Source organism: Bombina bombina, chromosome 3 (genome assembly GCF_027579735.1).
Source record: "Bombina bombina isolate aBomBom1 chromosome 3, aBomBom1.pri, whole genome shotgun sequence".
In the NCBI taxonomy this organism is placed as follows: domain Eukaryota; kingdom Metazoa; phylum Chordata; class Amphibia; order Anura; family Bombinatoridae; genus Bombina; species Bombina bombina.
In genome coordinates, this window is record NC_069501.1 from 1,002,139,303 (window position 1) to 1,002,159,474 (window position 20,172).

At 36.7% G+C, this 20,172-nt stretch overlaps 1 protein-coding gene across 1 annotated transcript in view; it reads right to left on the bottom strand.

Moving 5' to 3' along the window:
* Positions 1-3,188: 3,188 nt before the first annotated feature.
* TAC3 (tachykinin precursor 3) overlaps positions 3,189-20,172 on the bottom strand; it is a 73,300-nt gene continuing 56,316 nt past the window's right edge. Inside the window, exons 4-6 of the mRNA XM_053705515.1 lie at positions 14,650-14,703; positions 4,197-4,263; positions 3,189-3,207 (exon numbers count right to left, since the gene is read on the bottom strand). Coding sequence (XP_053561490.1) covers positions 3,189-3,207; positions 4,197-4,263; positions 14,650-14,703 — 140 coding nt within the window. The remainder of the gene's footprint in view (positions 3,208-4,196; positions 4,264-14,649; positions 14,704-20,172) is intronic.

A 20,172-nucleotide genomic window follows, 5' to 3' on the forward strand; every position in this document is an offset into this window, starting at 1 on the left:
GATTTAAACTTTTTGTAAGGTGTGCTAAAAAAACAAATTTTGTATTTGTATTTAAAATTACCAGGGAGACTGACCATCTCCCATTGGTTTAAGCACCCCACCCAAGTTCAGGTGTGCTCATAACAGTGTTATAGAGTTGTGAATTAAAAGCCAGGGAGTCTCATTCTATTATGAAGAGTAAAAGCAGGAATGTTTCAGCCCTCTGTGGCAAAAAGGACTGTAGAGTAGGACCAGTCGAATTGGGGCACCTTGAAAATGGTGACTGGCTAAGCAGAATATGGCCATATTGTGTGACTAAGTTCCCAATATTATTTAAAAAAGAATAGTTGTCTCTTGATGTATTTGCAGGCAATTTTTTGCAGCAGTAAAAAATATGTTGTGCTTTGAAAATGGACGTGCGCTGATACCTCTTTGTTTGTGTAATTACTGGGTCATATTGGCAGCACTCCCAGATGTGGATTTAAACTTTTTGTAAGGTGTGCTAAAAAAACAAATTTTGTATTTGTATTTAAAATTACCAGTGAGACTGACCATCTCCCATTATTTTAAGCACCCCACCCAAGTTCAGGTGTGATCATAACAGTGTTATAGAGTTGTGAATAAAAAGCCAGGGAGTATCATTCTATTATGAAGAGTAAAAGCAGGAATGTTTCAGCCCTCTGTGGCAAAAAGGACTGTAGAGTAGGACCAGTCGAATTGGGGCACCTTGAAAGTGGTGACTGGCTAAGCAGAATATGGCCATATTTGTGTGACTAAGTTCCCAATATTATTTAAAAAAGAATAGTTGTCTCTTGATGTATTTGCAGGCAATTTTTTGAGCAGTAAAAAATATGTTGTGCTTTGAAAATGGACAAGCGCTGATACCTCTTTGTTTGTGTAATTACTGGGTCCTATTGGCAGCACTCCCAGATGTGGATTTAAACTTTTTGTAAGGTGTGCTAAAAAAAACAAATTTTGTATTTGTATATATATATATATATATATATATATATATATATATATATATATATATATATATATATATATATATATATATAAGAAGAGAGGGAGTAGGTAGTTGCGCCAAGATTGGAGAAGAGTTGTTTTAGAGTTGGATGCTTTATGGAAAAGTCTAATGTATGCTGCTATTAGTGGTGTCTACCCTCCTTGGTGAGACTAAAAGGGAAAGTGGTGAACAGGGTTTGTTCTAAAAGCGCTTGCAGAAGACGTTCCTCATATGCATGTGATGGGAAGGGATGCTTGTAAATGCTCACCTGTTGATTCACAGGGTCCAGTTATCAGCGTTGTGTGACCGTGCTGAGCTGAGCCCCCATGTCGCCGGTTTGCAGTCAGTGGGAGCAGTGAGAGGAGATGGGGTCTTCTCTTCAGCAGTGACAAGACAGGACAGCAGAGAGGACCAGAATGCACCACAGACTGACAGATTCGCTCACGCCGCATGCTGATTGGCTGCCAATCAGCACACGGCTGAAGTACAACTATAATAAAGTATACATATAATGCATTGCCGGACAGCACAGCATATCTAAAGGCAGTGCATGTGATCCTTATAGTATCATAAAAATGGTGCGTTCACAAAGATTTCACTGACTGTGGTGCTGCAGATCCATGAAAAATTCCAAATCTCAGAATAATTCCAGATTTTGGATTTCCGGATTTGGGTATTTTTACCTGTAATTTGATCAACTTTTCTACAGGATTGTGATGGACCCAAATGTGAGCAATAACATATTTAAATGTTTAATTTTCTGTTTTAACCTGTATGTTTTATCTGTTTGTATTATACCATAATAGCACAATTTAAACAGCTTATACTTTCCATTTTAAGCTTTTTTAAATGCTGCTCTTTTGTAGGAATAGTAAAACATTTTTATGTAAGATGTTTCTTTAGATAAATAAAATAAACCTGTAGCAACAACTAGTACTTAATTGTTTGATGCTATGACTGATTATAAAATAACTAATATATACCTTCTTCTTTTCCTGCTTTTCTACTGTCAAACCAACCTTATTTCATTTTTTATATTTATATTTTTTAATATGTAAACATAACTCAAATGCATAATTAAAACATATATAGAACATAAAGATATACCAAGAATAATCTATTAAAGATGTATTGTTTTATAGATAAATAGAAATAATAATACAACCAATCATATGTAAAAATATTATTATTATTGAATGTGATCTGTATTACTATCATTTTAAGCAACATCACATGACAAAAGCATGATTGGAAAGGTGATAAAGCACAGAGGCAAAGCATTGGTGATTACAGCTGAAAGTGAGAGAATAGCAAGAATCCATTAATTTATCATCCCAAAATCCCCAAATTGGTTTGCCTTGCCCTTTGCTGATCTTGCCTCTTCCCAAGTTTCTTTATTATAACATTTACAACTTTATACTGGTCTAATTAATTTAAAGGGACACTGAACCCAATTTTTCAGATAGAGCATGCAATTTTAAGCAACTTTCTAATTTACACCTATTAACATTTTTTTTTTCATTCTCTTGCTATCTTTCTTTGAAAAAGAAGGCATCTAAGCTAAGGAGCCAGACCAATTGTTGGTTCAGTACCCTGGACAGCACTTGTTTATTGATGGGTGAATGCATCCACCAATCAACAAGAACAACCCAGGTTGTTCACCAAAAATGGGCCGTCATCTAAACTTTCTTGCTTTTCAAATAAAGATAACAAGAGAATGAAGAAAATTTGATAATAGGAGTAAATTAGAAAGTTGCTTAAAATTGCATGCTCTATCTGAATCACAAAAGAAAAAAATTGGGTTCAGTGTCCCATTAAACCAGACATTTCTCTTCTTTATTCTGTATTGTTGAAAGACACACAAACTATAATGTGTGAAGAGAAAAGTACGGTATCATGATTAAACTAGAGTTAATTGGTCATATGCAGTCTGATTTAATTTGATTGCTGATTGAATAATAATAGGAAGAAAAATGATAAAATATGGATGGAGGAAAATTAAGACACAAATTAGAAATGAATAAAGAAGAATAAAGTTAATTGAAGCTGTCATCTAATGTGTTACAAGACATTTTGATTGCTGCTTGTTGAATACTAAAAAACGTGAAGAATTTGTTTGATATTGCAACACATGTGGGGCTTTCATCTGTGGTACAAAATAAAAAATCCAGCGTGTTTGGATAAAGTCGGCTGTCTCTGTATCCTAAAGTGAACGCCTGTACCTGCATAAGAGAAAAGAAACATGTATAGCTTTAAATAAATATAACCGGACCAATCATAAAGTGATATGGAAGGCTATGTAGGCATTGCAAAATTTGCCAAAGCATTTTGTTTTTACAAAGTGTATTTGTTTGCTAAATAAAGATATTGTTTTAGGTTTGTTCTTGTCCAGCAGTACTGCTGCAACAGTTTTCCCTGTATACCATTAATCATGAATACAGCTGTTTCATTTGTGCACAAGCATGTATGTCTTATTAGATTAATACAAAAAAATAATCTAAAAAAATCTTTAATTGCTGTTTCTTCACATTAATTGTAGAAATATGTTACTTTGTGTGCTCAGATAATAAATCTTTTGTGTCTAGTATATGACTTCACAATTTCCAAACAATTAAGGGTACATTCTAGTCATTAAATTATTTTGAAGCTATGTTTTCCTAGCCTCTAAATCAGGGATGGGGAACCTTGTCTCTCCAGATGTTTCAGAACTACATTTCCCATGATGCTCAACTGAACTTCAGAGAGCCTAAGCATCATGAGTAATGTAGTTCTGTAAAATCAGGAGTGCAAAGATTCCCCATCCCTGCTCTGAATGTAAGCAACTTCCTAAATAAATGTTGTTTTCTCTTACTTTTTTACATGCTCCCCAGAGCCGTTCCTGTAACATATGTTATAACTGATCAGTGTGTGTTTGCATTGTCCATGCAAATGTAATCATTCTTGTGGATGGTGTGGTGTTGGAAAAACATTTAAGCATGGTTATATATGATGGTTATGTAACTAATACTAGAATGGTTAATGCAGCCAATAAAGATCTAGTTAAGTTATTTATTGACATTAAATCCCCCCATCTCAAGGCATACCTGGTCCACTCTCCAGTCGGGACCCCACAACCACAAATTACAGGTAGGCCTCCTGGGAGTGCCCCCAGTCACATTTCATTTATAAAGATGCCACTCCTATTATGTATAAAAGCTTTAATTTTACTCACCTCATTCTGCACTTTGTTGAGTATCTGGTGTCTGGTTTGGAATCTTTACCTTCATCTGTAGGATTTCCTAGAAAATAATTGGGATTTTTGGTCAGTGCTACAGCTGACATGGCTGAATGTATTGTAATAATTGTAGGCATGCTGATAGCGTTTGACTTGATCTAATTACCTTTGGTAGTTTAACGTTTATAACTTTTTTTATTTTGAAGTTAGTGAAGTTAAATTAGTTTTTGTTTTGTAGCAGTGCATGAAGAACAGTTATGTCGCCCTATGACATGCTCATTAGAGTGTTTCCTCTTCAGTATATTATTAATCTCGTTGCAATGCAGGAGTCTGTCAGCAGGGGGAGCCTGCATCATCAGTGCTGAGATCAAATTTAGTTTTATTGTAATTTCATGGAATTTCACTGAAATCACACAATATTTCATACTAAACTTGCTTAAACTGAGGAGGAAAATATAAAGACTGAGATGCAGATCTTCCCTTGTAAGTCTTGGGGCATGCAAGTTTTACAATGGATTGTGACTACTTAAAGGGACACTCAAGTAAAAATTAAACTTCATGATTCAGATACAGCATGCAATTTTAAACAACTTTCCAATTTACTTCCATTAACAAAATGTGCACAGTCTTTTTATATTTACACTTTTTGAGTCACCAACTCCTACTGAGCATGTGCAAGAATTCACAGCATATACGTATATGTATTTGTGATTGGCTGATGGCTGTCACATGATACAGGGGGAGTGGAAATAGACATAACTTTACAATTTATTTAACAAAAATCTACTACTCATTTGAAGTTCAGACTAAGTGCTATTGCACTGTCTTCTTATCATGCATTTGTTATTTATGCAAATCTACAGTGTTGACTGGTCCTTTAAAACAATTTGAGGTAAATTATCTTCCCTTGTTATATAGAGATGATCAGGTGATATTGTCTAGTCAGCTTTTAATAGATAAGTGATTCATCATCTGGGTATCAAGTCCCTTTAATTCTGTAAAAAAGGGCAGACCTGGAAGTCGCAGAGAGATGAGATCTGCCTCCTATAAAAAGTAATGAAGCTGCTCTAAGATAGGGGAAAGTGAGGTTTACAGGGGATTAACCCCTAATCTGACCCCCCTACACTGCCGCCACCTATATTAACCCTAATTATATTAAGGTTAATATAGTTAATATAGTTATTACATTATATATATATTATATGAAAATGGTGAAAGACAGCACCTCTCTTTTCCTTTCTGGGGCACAGGAAAGGGTTAGCCAAACCCAATATGTATTCAAAATTAAGTAGTTTTCCAGCCTCCAGTCAAGTTAAAAAGACCTTTATTAATTTCTTACAGGGTCCATCACATCAACCAACAACGTTTCAAACCTATTCCAGGTTCTTAATCATGATTAAGAACCTGGAATAGGTTTGAAACGTTGTTGGTTGATGTGATGGACCCTGTAAGAAATTAATAAAGGTCTTTTTAACTTGACTGGAGGCTGGAAAACTACTTAATTATATATATATATTAACTATATTAACCCTAATTATATTAGGGTTGATATAGTTAATATCGTTATTATATTATATATATATTAAGTATAATAACCCTATCTAACTCTAACACCCCTAACTAAATTCTTATTAAAATAAATCTAATTAATATTAATATTATTAATTAAAATATTCCTATTTAAATCTAAATACTTACCTATAAAATAAACCCTAAGATAGCTACAATGTAATTAATAATTACATTGTAGCTATTTTAGGGTTTATAGTTATTTTACAGGTAACTTGGTATTTTTTTTAACTAGGTACAATAGCTATTAAATAGTTAATAACTATTTAATAGCTACCTAGTTAAAATAATTACCAATTTACCTGTAAAATAAATCCTAACCTAAGTTACAAATACACCTACACTATCAATAAATTAAATACACTACAAATATCTAAAATACAATTAAATAAACTAAACTAAATTACAAAAAAAAAACACACTAAATTACAAAAAATAAAAAAAGATTACAAGAATTGTAAGCTAATTACACCTATTCTAAGCCCCCTAATAAAATAACAAAGCCCCCCAAAATAAAAAAAATTCCCTACCCTAATCTAAATTAAAAAAGTTAACAGCTCTATTACCTTACCAGCCCTTAAAAGGGCTTTTTGCGGGGCATGCCCCAAAGAAATCAGCTCTTTTGCCTGTAAAAAAAACACAATACCACCCCCAACATTACAACCCACCACCCACATACCCCTACTCTAAACCCACCCAAACCCCCCTTAAAAAAACCTAACACTAAGCCCCAGAAGATCTCCCTACCTTGAGTCGTCTTCACCCAGCCGGGCCGAACTCTTCATCCAATCCGGGCGATGTCTTCATCCAAGCAGCAAAGAAGAAGTCTTCCATCCAGCGATGTTTTCATCCAAGCGGCAAAGAAGAAGTCTTCCATCCGGCGATGTCTTCATCCAAGCGGCAAAGAAGAGGTCCTCCATCGGGGCAAAGTTTTCTTCCAAGCGGCATCTTCAATCTTCTTTCTTCAGCCCTCCGATGCGGAACATCCATCTGGCCCGACGACTGAACGACGAATGAAGTTTCCTTTAAATGACGTCATCCAAGATGGCATCCCTCGAATTCCGATTGGCTGATAGAATTCTATCAGCCAATCGGAATTAAGGTAAGAAAATCTGATTGGCTGATTGAATCAGCCAATCAGATTTTGCTCCCATTCTATTGGCTGTTCCGATCAGCCAATAGAATGTGAGCTCAATCTGATTGGCTGATTGGATCAGCCAATCGGATTGAACTTGAATCTGATTGGCTGATTGAATCAGCCAATCAGATTTTCTTACCTTAATTCCGATTGGCTGATAGAATCGCAAAAAGCCCTTTTAAGGGCTGGTAAGGTAATAGAGCTGTTAACTTTTTTAATTTAGATTAGGGTAGGGAAATTGTTTTATTTTGGGGGGCTTTGTTATTTTATTAGGAGGCTTAGAATAGGTGTAATTAGCTTAACATTCTTGTAATCTTTTTTTATTTTTTGTAATTTAGTGGGTTTTTTTTGTAATTTAGTTTAGTTTATTTAATTGTATTTTAGTTTAGATATTTGTAGTTTATTTCATTTATTGATAGTGTAGGTGTATTTGTAACTTAGGTTAGGATTTATTTTACAGGTAAATTGGTAATTATTTTAACTAGGTAGCTATTAAATAGTTATTAACTATTTAATAGCTATTGTACCTAGTTAAAAGAAATACCAAGTTACCTGTAAAATAAATATAAACCCTAAAATAGCTACAATGTAATTATTAATTACATTGTAGCTATCATACGGCTAGATTTAGAGTTTTGTCGGTAACGACCCGCGTAGCTAACGCATGCTTTTTTTCCCCCGCACCTTTTAAATACCGCTGGTATTTAGAGTTCACAGAATGGCTGCGTTTTCAGTGCGTTACGTTCCAAAAAAGGAGCGTAGAGCATAATTTACCGCCACTGCAACTCTCAATACCAGCGGTGCTTACGGACGCGGCCAGCTTAAAAAACGTGCTCGTGCACGATTCCCCCACTTCCTATGTCTGCACCTAACACTCTAACATGTACCCCGAGTCTAAACACCCCTAACCTTACACTTATTAACCTCTAATCTGCCGCCCACGCTATCGCTGACCCCTGCATATTATTATTAACCCCTAATCTGCCGCTCCGTACATCGCCGCAACCTACATTATCCCTATGTACCCCTAATCTGCTGCCCATAACACCGCCAACCCCTATATTATATTTATTAACCCCTAATCTGCCCCCCACAACGTCACCTCCACCTACCTACAATTATTAACCCCTAATCTGCCGACCGGACCTCACCGCTACTATAATAAATGTATTAACCCCTAATCCGCCTCACTAACCCTATAATAAATAGTATTAACCCCTAATCTGCCCTCCCTAATATCGCCGACACCTATCTTCAAGTATTAACCCCTAATCTGCCGACCGGACCTCACCGCTACTCTAATAAATTTATTAACCCCTAAAGCTAAGTCTAACCCTAACCCTAACACCCCCCTAAGTTAAATATAATTTAAATCTAACGAAATGAATTAACTCTTATTAAATAAATTATTCCTATTTAAAGCTAAATACTTACCTGTAAAATAAACCCTAATATAGCTACAATATAAATTATAATTATATTGTAGCTATTTTAGGGTTTATATTTATTTTACAGGCAACTTTGTATTTATTTTAACCAAGTACAATAGCTATTAAATAGTTAATAACTATTTAATAGCTACCTAGTTAAAATAATTACAAAATTACCTGTAAAATAAATCCTAACCTAAGTTACAATTAAACCTAACACTACACTATCAATAAATGAATTAAATAAAATACCTACAATTATCTACAATTAAACCTAACACTACACTATCAATAAATAAATTAAATAAAATACCTACAAATAAATACAATTAAATAAACTAACTAAAGTACAAAAAATAAAAAAAGCTAAGTTACAAAAAATAAAAAAATTAATTACAAACATAATAAAAATATTACAACAATTTTAAGCTAATTACACCTACTCTAAGCCCCCTAATAAAATAACAAAGCCCCCCAAAATAAAAAAATGCCCTACCCTATTCTAAAATTAAAATAGAAAAGCTCTTTTACCTTACCAGCCCTTAAAAGGGCCTTTTGCGGGGCATACCCCAAAGAATTCAGCTCTTTTGCCTGTAAAAAAAAACATACAATACCCCCCCCAACATTACAACCCACCACCCACATACCCCTAATCTAACCCAAACCCCCTTAAATAAACCTAACACTAAGCCCCTGAAGATCTTCCTACCTTGTCTTCACCATGCCAGGTATCACCGATCGCTCCAGGCTCCGAAATCTTCATCCAAGCCCAAGCGGGGGCTGGTGATCCATCATCCGGCTGAAGTCTTCTATCAAGCGATGGCTGAAGAGGTCCAGAAGAGGCTCCAAAGTCTTCATGCTATCCGGGCAGAAGAGTAGATCCAGACCGGCAACCATCTTCTTCCAAGCGGTGAAAAGCGGCTCCATGTTGAAGACCTCCGGCGCGGATCCATCCTCTTCTTGCGACGTCCTAAGTCCGAATGAAGGTTCCTTTAAATGACGTCATCCAAGATGGCGTCCCTCGAATTCCAATTGGCTGATAGGATTCTATCAGCCAATCGGAATTAAGGTAGGAAAAATCTGATTAGGGGTTAATACTATTTATTATAGGGTTATTGAGTCGGGAGTGAGGCGGATTAGGGGTTAATACATTTATTATAGTGGCGGTGAGGTCCGGTCAGCAGATTAGGGGTTAATAATTGTAGGTAGGTGGAGGCGACGTTGGGGGCGGCAGATTAGGGGTTAATAAATATAATATAGGGGTCGCCGGTGTTAGAGGCGGCAGATTAAGGGTACATAGGGATAACGTAGGTGGCGGCGGTTTGCAGTCGGCAGATTAGGGGTTAAAAAATTTTAATAGAGTGGCGGCAATGTGGGGGGACCTCGGTTTAGGGGTACATAGGTAGTTTATGGGTGTTAGTGTACTTTAGAGCACAGTAGTTAAGAGCTTTATGAACCGGCGTTAGCCCAGAAAGCTCTTAACTCCTGACTTTTTTCTGCGGCTGGAGTTTTGTCATTAGATTTCTAACGCTCACTTCAGCCACGACTCTAAATACCGGCGTTAGAAAGATCCCATTGAAAAGATAGGATACGCAATTGACATAAGGGGAGCTGCGGTATGGAAAAGTCGCGGCTGGAAAGTGAGCGTTAGACCCTTTCCTGACTGACTCCAAATACCAGCGGGCGGTAAAAACCAGCGTTTGGAGCCTCTAACGCTGGTTTTGACGGCTACCACCAAACTCTAAATCTAGACGTTAGCGTTTATTTTATAGGTAAGTATTTAGATTTAAATAGGAATATTAATATTAATTAGATTTATTTTAATAAGAATTTAGTTAGGGGTGTTAGCGTTAGATAGGGTTATTATACTTAATATATATATAATATAATAACGATATTAACTATATCAACCCTAATATAATTAGGGTTAATATAGTTAATATATATAATATAATAACTATATTAACTATATTAACCCTAATATAATTAGGGTTAATATAGTTAATATAGGTGGCGGCGGTGTAGGGGGGTCAGATTAGGGGTTAATCTATTTAATATAAGTGGCAGCGGTGTAGGGGGATTAGATTAGGGGGTAATACATTTATTATAGGTGGCGGCGGTGTAGCGGGATTTAGATTAGAGGCAAAAGAGCTGTTTTCTTTGTGACAAGGCCCCGCCAAAAGCCCTTTTAAGGGATGGTAAAAGAGCTGTTTACTTTGGGGCAGAGCCCCGCAAAAAGCCATTTTAAGGGCTGGCAATAGAGCTGTTTACTTTGGGGTAATGCCACGCAAAAAGCCCTTTTCAGGGCTATTTGTAGGGTTAGACTTAGGTTTAGTGGTAGGGATAGTTTAGTATTTTAGGGGTTAATTATTTAATATAGGTGCGGCGGTGTAGGGGGATTAGATTAGGGGTTAATTAATTTAATATAGGTGGCGGCGGTATAGGGGGATTAAATTAGGGGTTAATAATTTAATATAGCTGGCGGCTGTGTAGGGGGATTAGATTAGGGGTTAATAATTTAATATAGCTGGCGGCGGTGTAGGGGGATTAGATTGGGGTTAATAATTTTAATATTGCTGGCGGCGGTATAGGGTGATTAGATTAGGGGTTAATAATTTTAATATAGCTGGCGGCAGGGTAGGAGCTCACATTAGGGGGTATGTAATGTAGATGGTGGCGGTGTAAGGGGCTCACATTAGGGTAATGTAAGAAAAAATAAGGAAAATAATTCAAAGGAGAGTAGCCTCTGGTGCGGCGTGCTCCGCAGTGGAAATTACAACCTTCAGTGAATAAGTTTGCAGCTCGCATATACACAGTGCTCTCATAACAAGTCTAGAGCACTGGTTTCTGAGGAGTCAGGTCCCATCCGGTTTCCTTCCCAAACAAGTTCCAATCACTATAAGCCCACCGCTATATCTAGGTAAGTCCCAAGAGGTATGTGACAGAAAAACTGTACAATGTTCAAGGCTAGGCAAGCACGTACCTCCGATCCATATGACCCTCGCCAGGAGTCGTCCTGTGTATACCGGTTACTGCCGTATGGCTAGTTTCTCCATCCGTGGCTGGGTATTGTGCGGCTCCACAAGCAACCTCCGTAGTCGGTGAGGTGTATAGCTCCTCCTCTCCAGGTGTCTCTGGCAACAAGCTAGCTTTGCGGTCAGGATACTGCGCTCACCCCACACCTGTGCTCACTCAAAGATGGCCATACATAGCGTGTAAAAAAAGAGAATGCGAGGAGCACAGATGTAAGTGTGTAGCAAAAAATGTTTATTAAACATGCGCTAATGAGTGAATAAACACACACAAAGCGGTTCGTCAATATAGTCTGTAAATATAGCAGTTTTTTTCTGTTCAGTCTTAACCCCGGGGTGGTTTATATTTTTCCCCCCCTCACACTGTTTGTCTGTTTTTGGTTCAATATTGACGAACCGCTTTGTGTGTGTTTATTCACTCATTAGCGCATGTTTAATAAACATTTTTTGCTACACACTTACATCTGTGCTCCTCGCATTCTCTTTTTTTGGCTCACATTAGGGGGTATGTAATGTAGGTGGCGACGGTGTAGGGGGATCACATTAGGGGTTATAAATTTAATGTAGGTGGCGGCAGGGTCCGGGAGCGGCGGTTTAGCGGTTAAAAACTTTATTAGGGATTGCGGTGGCGGATCGCGGTTGACAGGTAGATAGACATTGCGCATGCGTTAGGTGTTAGGTTTTATTTAGCAGTTTGCGGTTGACAGGTAGATAGACATTGCGCATGTGTTAGGTGTTATTTGGCAGGTAGTTTAGGGAGTTACGGGGCTCCAATACACAGCGTAAGGCTTACTACGGCTGCATTTTGTGGCGAGGTGAAAATGGAGTAAGATTTCTCCATTTTCGCCACGTAAGTCCTTACGCTGTATATTGGATACCAAACTGCGCGGGTTTGGTATACCTATCTATGGCCCAAAAAACTACGGGCGAAGGCAGAAATATACGAGTGTAAGTTCTAGGTTACGCCGTATATAGGATACCAAACCCGCGCAAAATTCTGCGTCGCCGGCTTTTGCGGGCGACGCTGCATATCGGATTGGGCCCCAGAGCTCTAATTGCTGTCAAGGATATACAAGGTTTTAATAAAAGGATGGATATAAGCACATTCAATTTTATAATTTGCCACAACCCATAGCCCTCACACTAAGTATTATATGCAATACTCCAACAAACCTACATCCATATATATAAAATATTATATAACATAGTGTATTAGTACCCTTTCCTGTTGAATAAAAGTGTTAGTTATTTATTTAAAGTTTAGAGGAAAAAAAATACTTATATTAGTTTTTTTCTTAAATAGTCCTTTTTTCTAAAAAATATATATATATTTGTAGGGAAAAAAACTAAAAAATAATTAGCAAAAAACTTACATTAACGCCAGAGTTTATGTTTTCTATCAAACATTTAAAAACAAGGACATTCTTAACTCAAACTACCCCACTCCTCCTTGTTCGTATTGGGTGCGTTATTATTAATATGGTCAGTTATTTGTAGAGCGCCAACATATTCTGCATCGCTAAACGTATATATTTAGTGACCAACATAATAATGTTCTTTTAAATACATTTTCATCTTACCATTTATTCATTAAGCTCAAAATGAATTCCCCCATTAAGGTCTAGATTACAAGTGGAATGCAACATGTCGCTTTTGCTAAAGCGATATTTGGATTCCAGGTTGTAATATCAGTGCACTGGTTTTCCAGTTGAGGTGCAATGCAAACGCGACCTCGTGTTCGCATTGCATGGAAGCATTGCGCTCAAAAGAGTGCGCTTCCATAGGTTCCAATTGTAATGGCTGGTTATTTATTGTGCACCCGCAAGCGGGCAAATTTGTGATAATTTAGTGCTCCACTTGTAATCTTGCCCTACATTTTTAAGTAAGGAAAATAACCTAACATGGCATTGTATGTTCATAATTCTGGGAATTTTTGCTTTAAATTATCTATGAAAGTTGTGCTTGTTCTCTTCCCTGCATTAGAGGCCTTAATGCCACATAATACTTATATATGGTGGTATTTATTGGACCTTTAAACATTTTACATAGTGATTGTTTAGCTAAGATTGCAAGCTAATTTATATCTGGCCACAGCAAAGAAGATGTAACCTTAAATTGTTTTTGAATAGTAACTTTTGCATTGTGCTAACAAAAAGACAGAGTTAAATGCTTTTCACACAGTTCTTCTGCAGATCTTTTGCAATATGGAGCTTAATTGCAAATATATAAGATTAATATATACAAATTTTACTTTTACCCCTTTCATTGTAAAGTACATGGACTCCTGGTTATGGTACATCAGATCTTGAATACTTGGGGATGCAATATAACAAGGAAGTTAGTAAAATAGATGCAATCTTAAAGGGACAGTAAAGGTAAACTTTAATGATTAAAATACAGCATGCAATTTTAAACAACTTTCCACTTTACTTATCTTATCAATTTCACTTACCTTTGTTAAAGAGTAATCTTAGGTGAGTTCAGGAGTGTGCACATCTTTTTAGCCACCTGACAGCATTGTTTAAAACTATGTATAACATTGCTACAAACATTGTTGCAAATACAGATGGCAAAAGACATGTGCATGCTTCTGAGCTCACCTAGGATTACTCCTTTAAAAAGTTTATCTCAAGAACTAAGCAAAATTTATTATACAAATACATGGAAAATGTTGTTAAAAATGTCATGTTCTGTCCAGTCCATTTAAGTTTAACTTTGACTTTACTCCCTTTAAATTTAATGAAACGTAAAGAATTCTATACTAAAAGAAATATCTCTGATTCTTGTGTTATCCTATGAAGTATAATTACCAAGGCATAGGGTAAAAACCAGTCCCATAAAATTTAACAGGAGGGCTCTCTATATACTTGCCTAAGGCTGTAAGAAGCAGAAAAGGCAATTACAAATTTTACAAAATCAGAAATCATTGAATTATACTTATGCTTCTCTCTCCTGCAAGACTTGACACTGGAGCAGAGGCGGAGAGAAGACAATATAAGTATGCACCTATTCTCTCTCTAGAAGCTAGTGCTGCAGTTTCTGATTGGCTGTATTGCCAGCTTGTATAATGTATGCAAACGCACTAGACAAATTGGGAGGAGAACAAGAAAGATGACAACATTTCAAAGATTAATTGATTTTCTCCCCCCCTTAAAGTTTTTTTTCTAGATAAGTATACAACAAGCCCACTTTATGGTAACAGTTTTGAGGCCCGTTTTGCTGAATTAACATAGGAGAACTCAGTTAGTGATTTTAGACAATAAAACTAGTCCAACACTTACCTGTCTGCAAATTTCTTTTTCCCATTAAACCAACAAAGAAATCGTGCATATCTCCTACAAGAAAATAATAACATCAGTATGAGGTATGTGGTAATGATAATGTTTGTAAATAAAAACAGCACAGTATACTTAGGAGGCCAGTTTATGTGTGTGCCACTTGATGAGATGGTTCTATATAATGCGGAATATATGGAGATGAATTAACCTTATGCAGTGCAAAACTCACCACTTGTAATACAAGTAAATGGAAATCATGGCCATGCTAATCATCTCTCAGTTGTGAATGCAAAACATAACAAAATTTAAAAAGTTAGTGCTACAATAAAAGTATAACAGTGCGCATGAAAAAACATACTAACCCCTTCACTACCGGACATTTCAGAGAAAAACTTGCCCAAAATGCCGAAGAATATTTAGTATTTTTGCTATCACTCAATTTAATCATAAACAGAGCCTTGGGGGCCAATTTATCAAGGGCCGAACTGCCCTTGATGTCCCTGTTTCCGCACGAGACTTCAGGCTCGCCAGAAACAACAGTTATGAAGCAGCGGTCTTAAGACTGCTGCTCCTTAACAGGTCCGCTGCCTCTGAGGCTGCGGACATCAATCATGATTGACACCCCCTGCTAGCGGCCGATTGGCTTGTGTAATGTTAAATGCTGACAGCGTATGGTGGACATGATACGCTACAGCCTGTCAAAACTTTATATTTTTTTAAATAGACAACCCAAGGTATTGATCTAGGCCCATTTTAGTGTATGTCATGCCACCATTTTGCCGCCAAATGCGATCATGTAAAAAAAATTGCTAACTTTTTCACAAACTTTGAATTTCTCACTAAAATTATTTACATACCACTTGTGCAATCATGACACAAATGATTGTAAAAGCTTCTCTGGGATCCCCCTTTGTTCAGAAATAGCAGACATATCAACCTATTGGTTTTTAATAAATTAGAAGGCTGCTAATTGCAGCTGTGTACCACACTTTTGAAATGCCAGGCAGTGAAGGGGATAATTAGTTAGCTGGCAAGAGAACTAGTATAGTAAAGTAGGTTTAACCCTCCTACCTGACTTCTCCCCCCTCACTGATCCCTCCAAAACAGCTCTCTTCCCCCCATCCACACTCATCCTCACCATCTGATGTGATGGCAGACAATCGGCCAGTATGCAGTTTAGTGCTTTTGTTAATGATTTTTGTATTATTATTTACAGTATGTATAATAATTTGTATTAATATTTTTAAATAGTTTATATAGATTATTTCACTAACACATATTGAAGATTGCAATTCTTCATGTAAAATACATATCTTTACCTATATATCTATATTAATAAATATACAGATAAAAGTATATATACTATATGTATATATATATAAACAGTCTCAAGGAACCTCACGCTCAGCAACTGCGTATAGAGATCCCTAAAGCAGGCAAATCAAGCAGGGATTTGTATCCAAAAAGGCTTTTATTGAACAAATAAAAAGACTTGTCCAAACGTTTCGACTCCCACTGGAGCCTTTCTCAATGGAGGCCGTGCAGACATAACAAAACAATACAAATCACTACTTATATACCCTAAATAATACCAACCCTCACAGTAACTGCGAATAATCACTGTCAAACATCTGGTTTCCGTGCGTCAAACTTCCACAGTGGCGTCAGCGCAGGCATGTGACATCATCAGCCCACGACATTAGCTTGTAACAGCATCGTAACTGTTGACATAGATACGGCATAAACAAACCGCAGAATCATAACAGCAGCAGGAAAATCGGATGCCCGAGTGCAATCTAATAAACACAGTGACTGTCTCATAATCTAAACATATATTTACAGAAATTATGTACAACACTATTCAGTGTAAAGTAAGTAAATGGGAATACCGCTACCATCTATACACTCAGGTATCAAAGTGTCAGTATTACCCAACCGCATACAGCTATTTATAGACCAAATGTACTAAGACAACTTGGGCTATAATAAATCATGACAATATATACAAAACTATTTACAAACCCGTATAGAACAAGCAAAGGGACTCAGGAACACCGTTGTAGTTAACCATAAAAACAGTCTTTAATTGTAAACGTATTTAAAATTACACACACAGGAGGTAATGACTGGTCTTACGCGTTTCGGCAAACTGCCGTAATCATAGACCTAAAGAACGTTAGTCAATTAGCAATTTAAAAAGCTTACAAAACAATTTCATTGGTTGAATGGTGATTGAACACCTGCTATACCTGAACACATAATTTATCCCTTAGTGTGGATAAAGACATGAATAGATGCACACAGAAAAGCAAAAATAGACTGAGAAACATAAGTAATACGAGTTCAAATAGAACACATCGATAAACAGCATATTACAAAATTGAAGCAACACCTTATGCATTATCCCAAAAATTCCATAGAAATATATATATATATATATATATATATATGTATGTCAATATCCCTACATAAATAAATAATTAATGATACTGATAACAAAAAACACATGATGGAAAAAATAAAAATAAAAAAGTGTGGCACCAGAATACAAGATATACAGATATACACATATATATACATATGTGCACGCACAGGAGGAGTGATCATTCCCAATAATTTATTAGATCAAATTCTGAGTTAAAACCTTTTGGTACTTGTGTGGATAGCTTAAAAATCCAAAACGCTTCTTGTCTAGACAGGATTTTTGACTTGTCACCTCCTCTTTTTGGATTGTTAATGCGTTCAATAGCACACCACTTGAAGCTTCTTACACACCCTTCATGTATATCTAAAAAGTGTCTAGAGAGTTCTGAGCAACGTGACTCATTTTTAATGTAACCTAGGTGCTCTCTAATCCTTGTTCTGATGTCCTTAGTGGTCATACATACATACTGTAAATTGTGGACTGCACATTCCACTAGGTACACCACAAAGGACGCCGAACAATTAATGCAACCTTTTGTATTAAAAGTTTGACCAGTAGTATATGACTGAAAAGAGTTACCTATTTTGATGTAATCACAAGCTTTACAGCGTCGGATTCCACATCTAAAAGTACCATTGGTAGTTAACCAAGTACTAGATGGACGAGTACTAGGTAATTGGTTTGGGGACAACATGTTGCCTAGTGTTAAGTTTTTAGAATATACACATTTAAACCCTGTTTCCACTGTTTTTTTCAAAGATTTATCCCCATATAAAATAGGGAAATATTTGTGTATAATTTTACAAATAGAGGAATATTGAGTGGAATATTGGGTAATGAAAAGGGGTGCCATATCACCATCACTATTCTTGTTAGTTCGTTGTCTACTCTTTCTACTATCCACTTTTGGGTCATCCCTTTTCAAAAGATCAACATGTTTAGACATATTATTAAGGAGGGTAGCTGAATATCTATTAAAGAGGCGGCTTTTTATTTTGCTACTTTCAGTCTCAAAATCTTTCGGATCAGAGCAAATTCTTCTTGCTCTGAGAAATTGGCCTTTAGCTATCCCCCTAAAAACATGACGTGGGTGTGCACTCTTGGCGTGCAATATAGTGTTTCCAGATATTGGTTTGCGAAACAATTTGGTTTGAATCTTACTCTCTGTAGTGTCACCCATTAGGGTTGTGTGCCTTTGCTTGGGAGGTGAGATACGCTCTCGTTTGAGCTTTTTAAGTGTTGGCTTATTTCAGGTACGGAGCAGCTCTTAATACCCCGTTTATATAAACAGAAGCCTTTAATATTGCATACTTGACTCCAATATTTTGTCACACCAGAACTTTGTGTGTTTTTTGTATTATTTACAAACCCCTAAGAGATACAGGATAAGCAAACGTTAACAGTACAGCAGTGCAGGCACAATCTATGCCCACTGGTGTCCCAATGCCAGCACATTCTATGTTAATATATAGTTGAGCATAAAGAGCATAAGAGCTTATTAGGTTATTTTTATAAACACATCAGTAAACATATGATCTTATTACACGTATAACCCTAATTTTAAAGTTTAAAGGGCCACTGTAAGTAAATATTTTCTATGCCTGTTACTAACTAACTACCCCAAATACGCTTTTTATCAATAGCATTTCATTAACACATCTCTACCGTATATCAGAAATCTTGTCTGCAAATTTAATTGTTTTCCAAACCCACTCCGTGGGTATCCTTTGCTCTGTACCAATCCGTTTACAATACCTAGGTTTCAAAATGGCGCTTTAAACACAAAGTTATTGGTTTAAGTATTTTGAACACGCAGTGCTGAAAATAGTGGGCAGGATAACGTGACATCATCGGCGAATAAAAGATATAACTTTTAGAATGTTATGAAACTTCGTTTTGGAGAAAATATAGGTCAGTAGGTTTTAATTAATGTTTATTAACTTTAATATGTTAGTTGTTTAGCTTAAAAATTATAACAGAAAGTAATCCTTTAAATGCTTCATGTCTAAGGGAGAAGGTAGAAACAGCACGGCATGAAACCATCATGAGCATCATTTATGATAACAACAAGCGAAATCTATGTTCGCATTCAGTCCCTTGGGGTATACAGTGTCAAGTGTAAAAATTCATCTTGACTCTCGTCGCAATAGAGCCAATCCTCTATCCCCTCCTCTCTTGGGGTATCGGACATGATCAATTAGCATTGCTCTCAACATTGAGATTGAGTGACCTGCTTGTAAGAAGTGTCTGGCTACAGGCTGGTCCAATCGCCCCTTATCCAATGCCTGTCGTATTGCAGATTTGTGATTAGCAAGTCTTTCATGGAAAGAGGTTACCGTTTTACCTACATAGTAAAAAGAGCACGGACAGATGATGACATATATCACAAAATCAGATGTACAAGAAAGCCTGTATCTGATGTTGTACCTCTTGTTCGTATGAGGATGATTGAACGTATTCCCAGTCAGCAGGTTATTACAGGTAACACAGTTCCCACAACGGAAGCAGCCCAGTTTACTCTTGGGTAACCACGTATCTTTTTCATAGCAATGGGTGGGATCATTGATCACCAACAAGTCCCATAGATTACTTGCCCTTTTGTACACCAACCTAGGTGGTGGAGAGTGGAGACTGGTAGAAGGGGAGACTGTTGTCTTCTGAGATCACCCTCCAATTTTTCTTAATTGTAGAGGCTAGGACCTGTGTGCCAGGTGTATATGTAGTGATAAAGTTCAATCGTCTGTAATCCTTGTTAGTATGTCTCCATATGGTGAGATTATCCTGTTTCCATTCCTGTGCTTTTTTACATTGTTCAGTGATCAAGTCCAAGGGATATCCCCTTTGTAGGAAATGTGAAGCCATTTCCGTCAATTGACTTGTCTTATGATGATTATCCGTGTTATTACGCAGGACCCTCAGGAGCCACAAGGAGCTGACCCAATCACGTTGAAATTTAGGATGATAACTATTATAATGTAAGATCGAATTTTTATCAGTACTATTTTGAAATAAAGTAGTATGTAGTGCATAGCTATCATCTACCTTGGATTTGTAGATTTCCCAATCTAAAAAGTGTATAGTCTGCATATCACATTCCATTT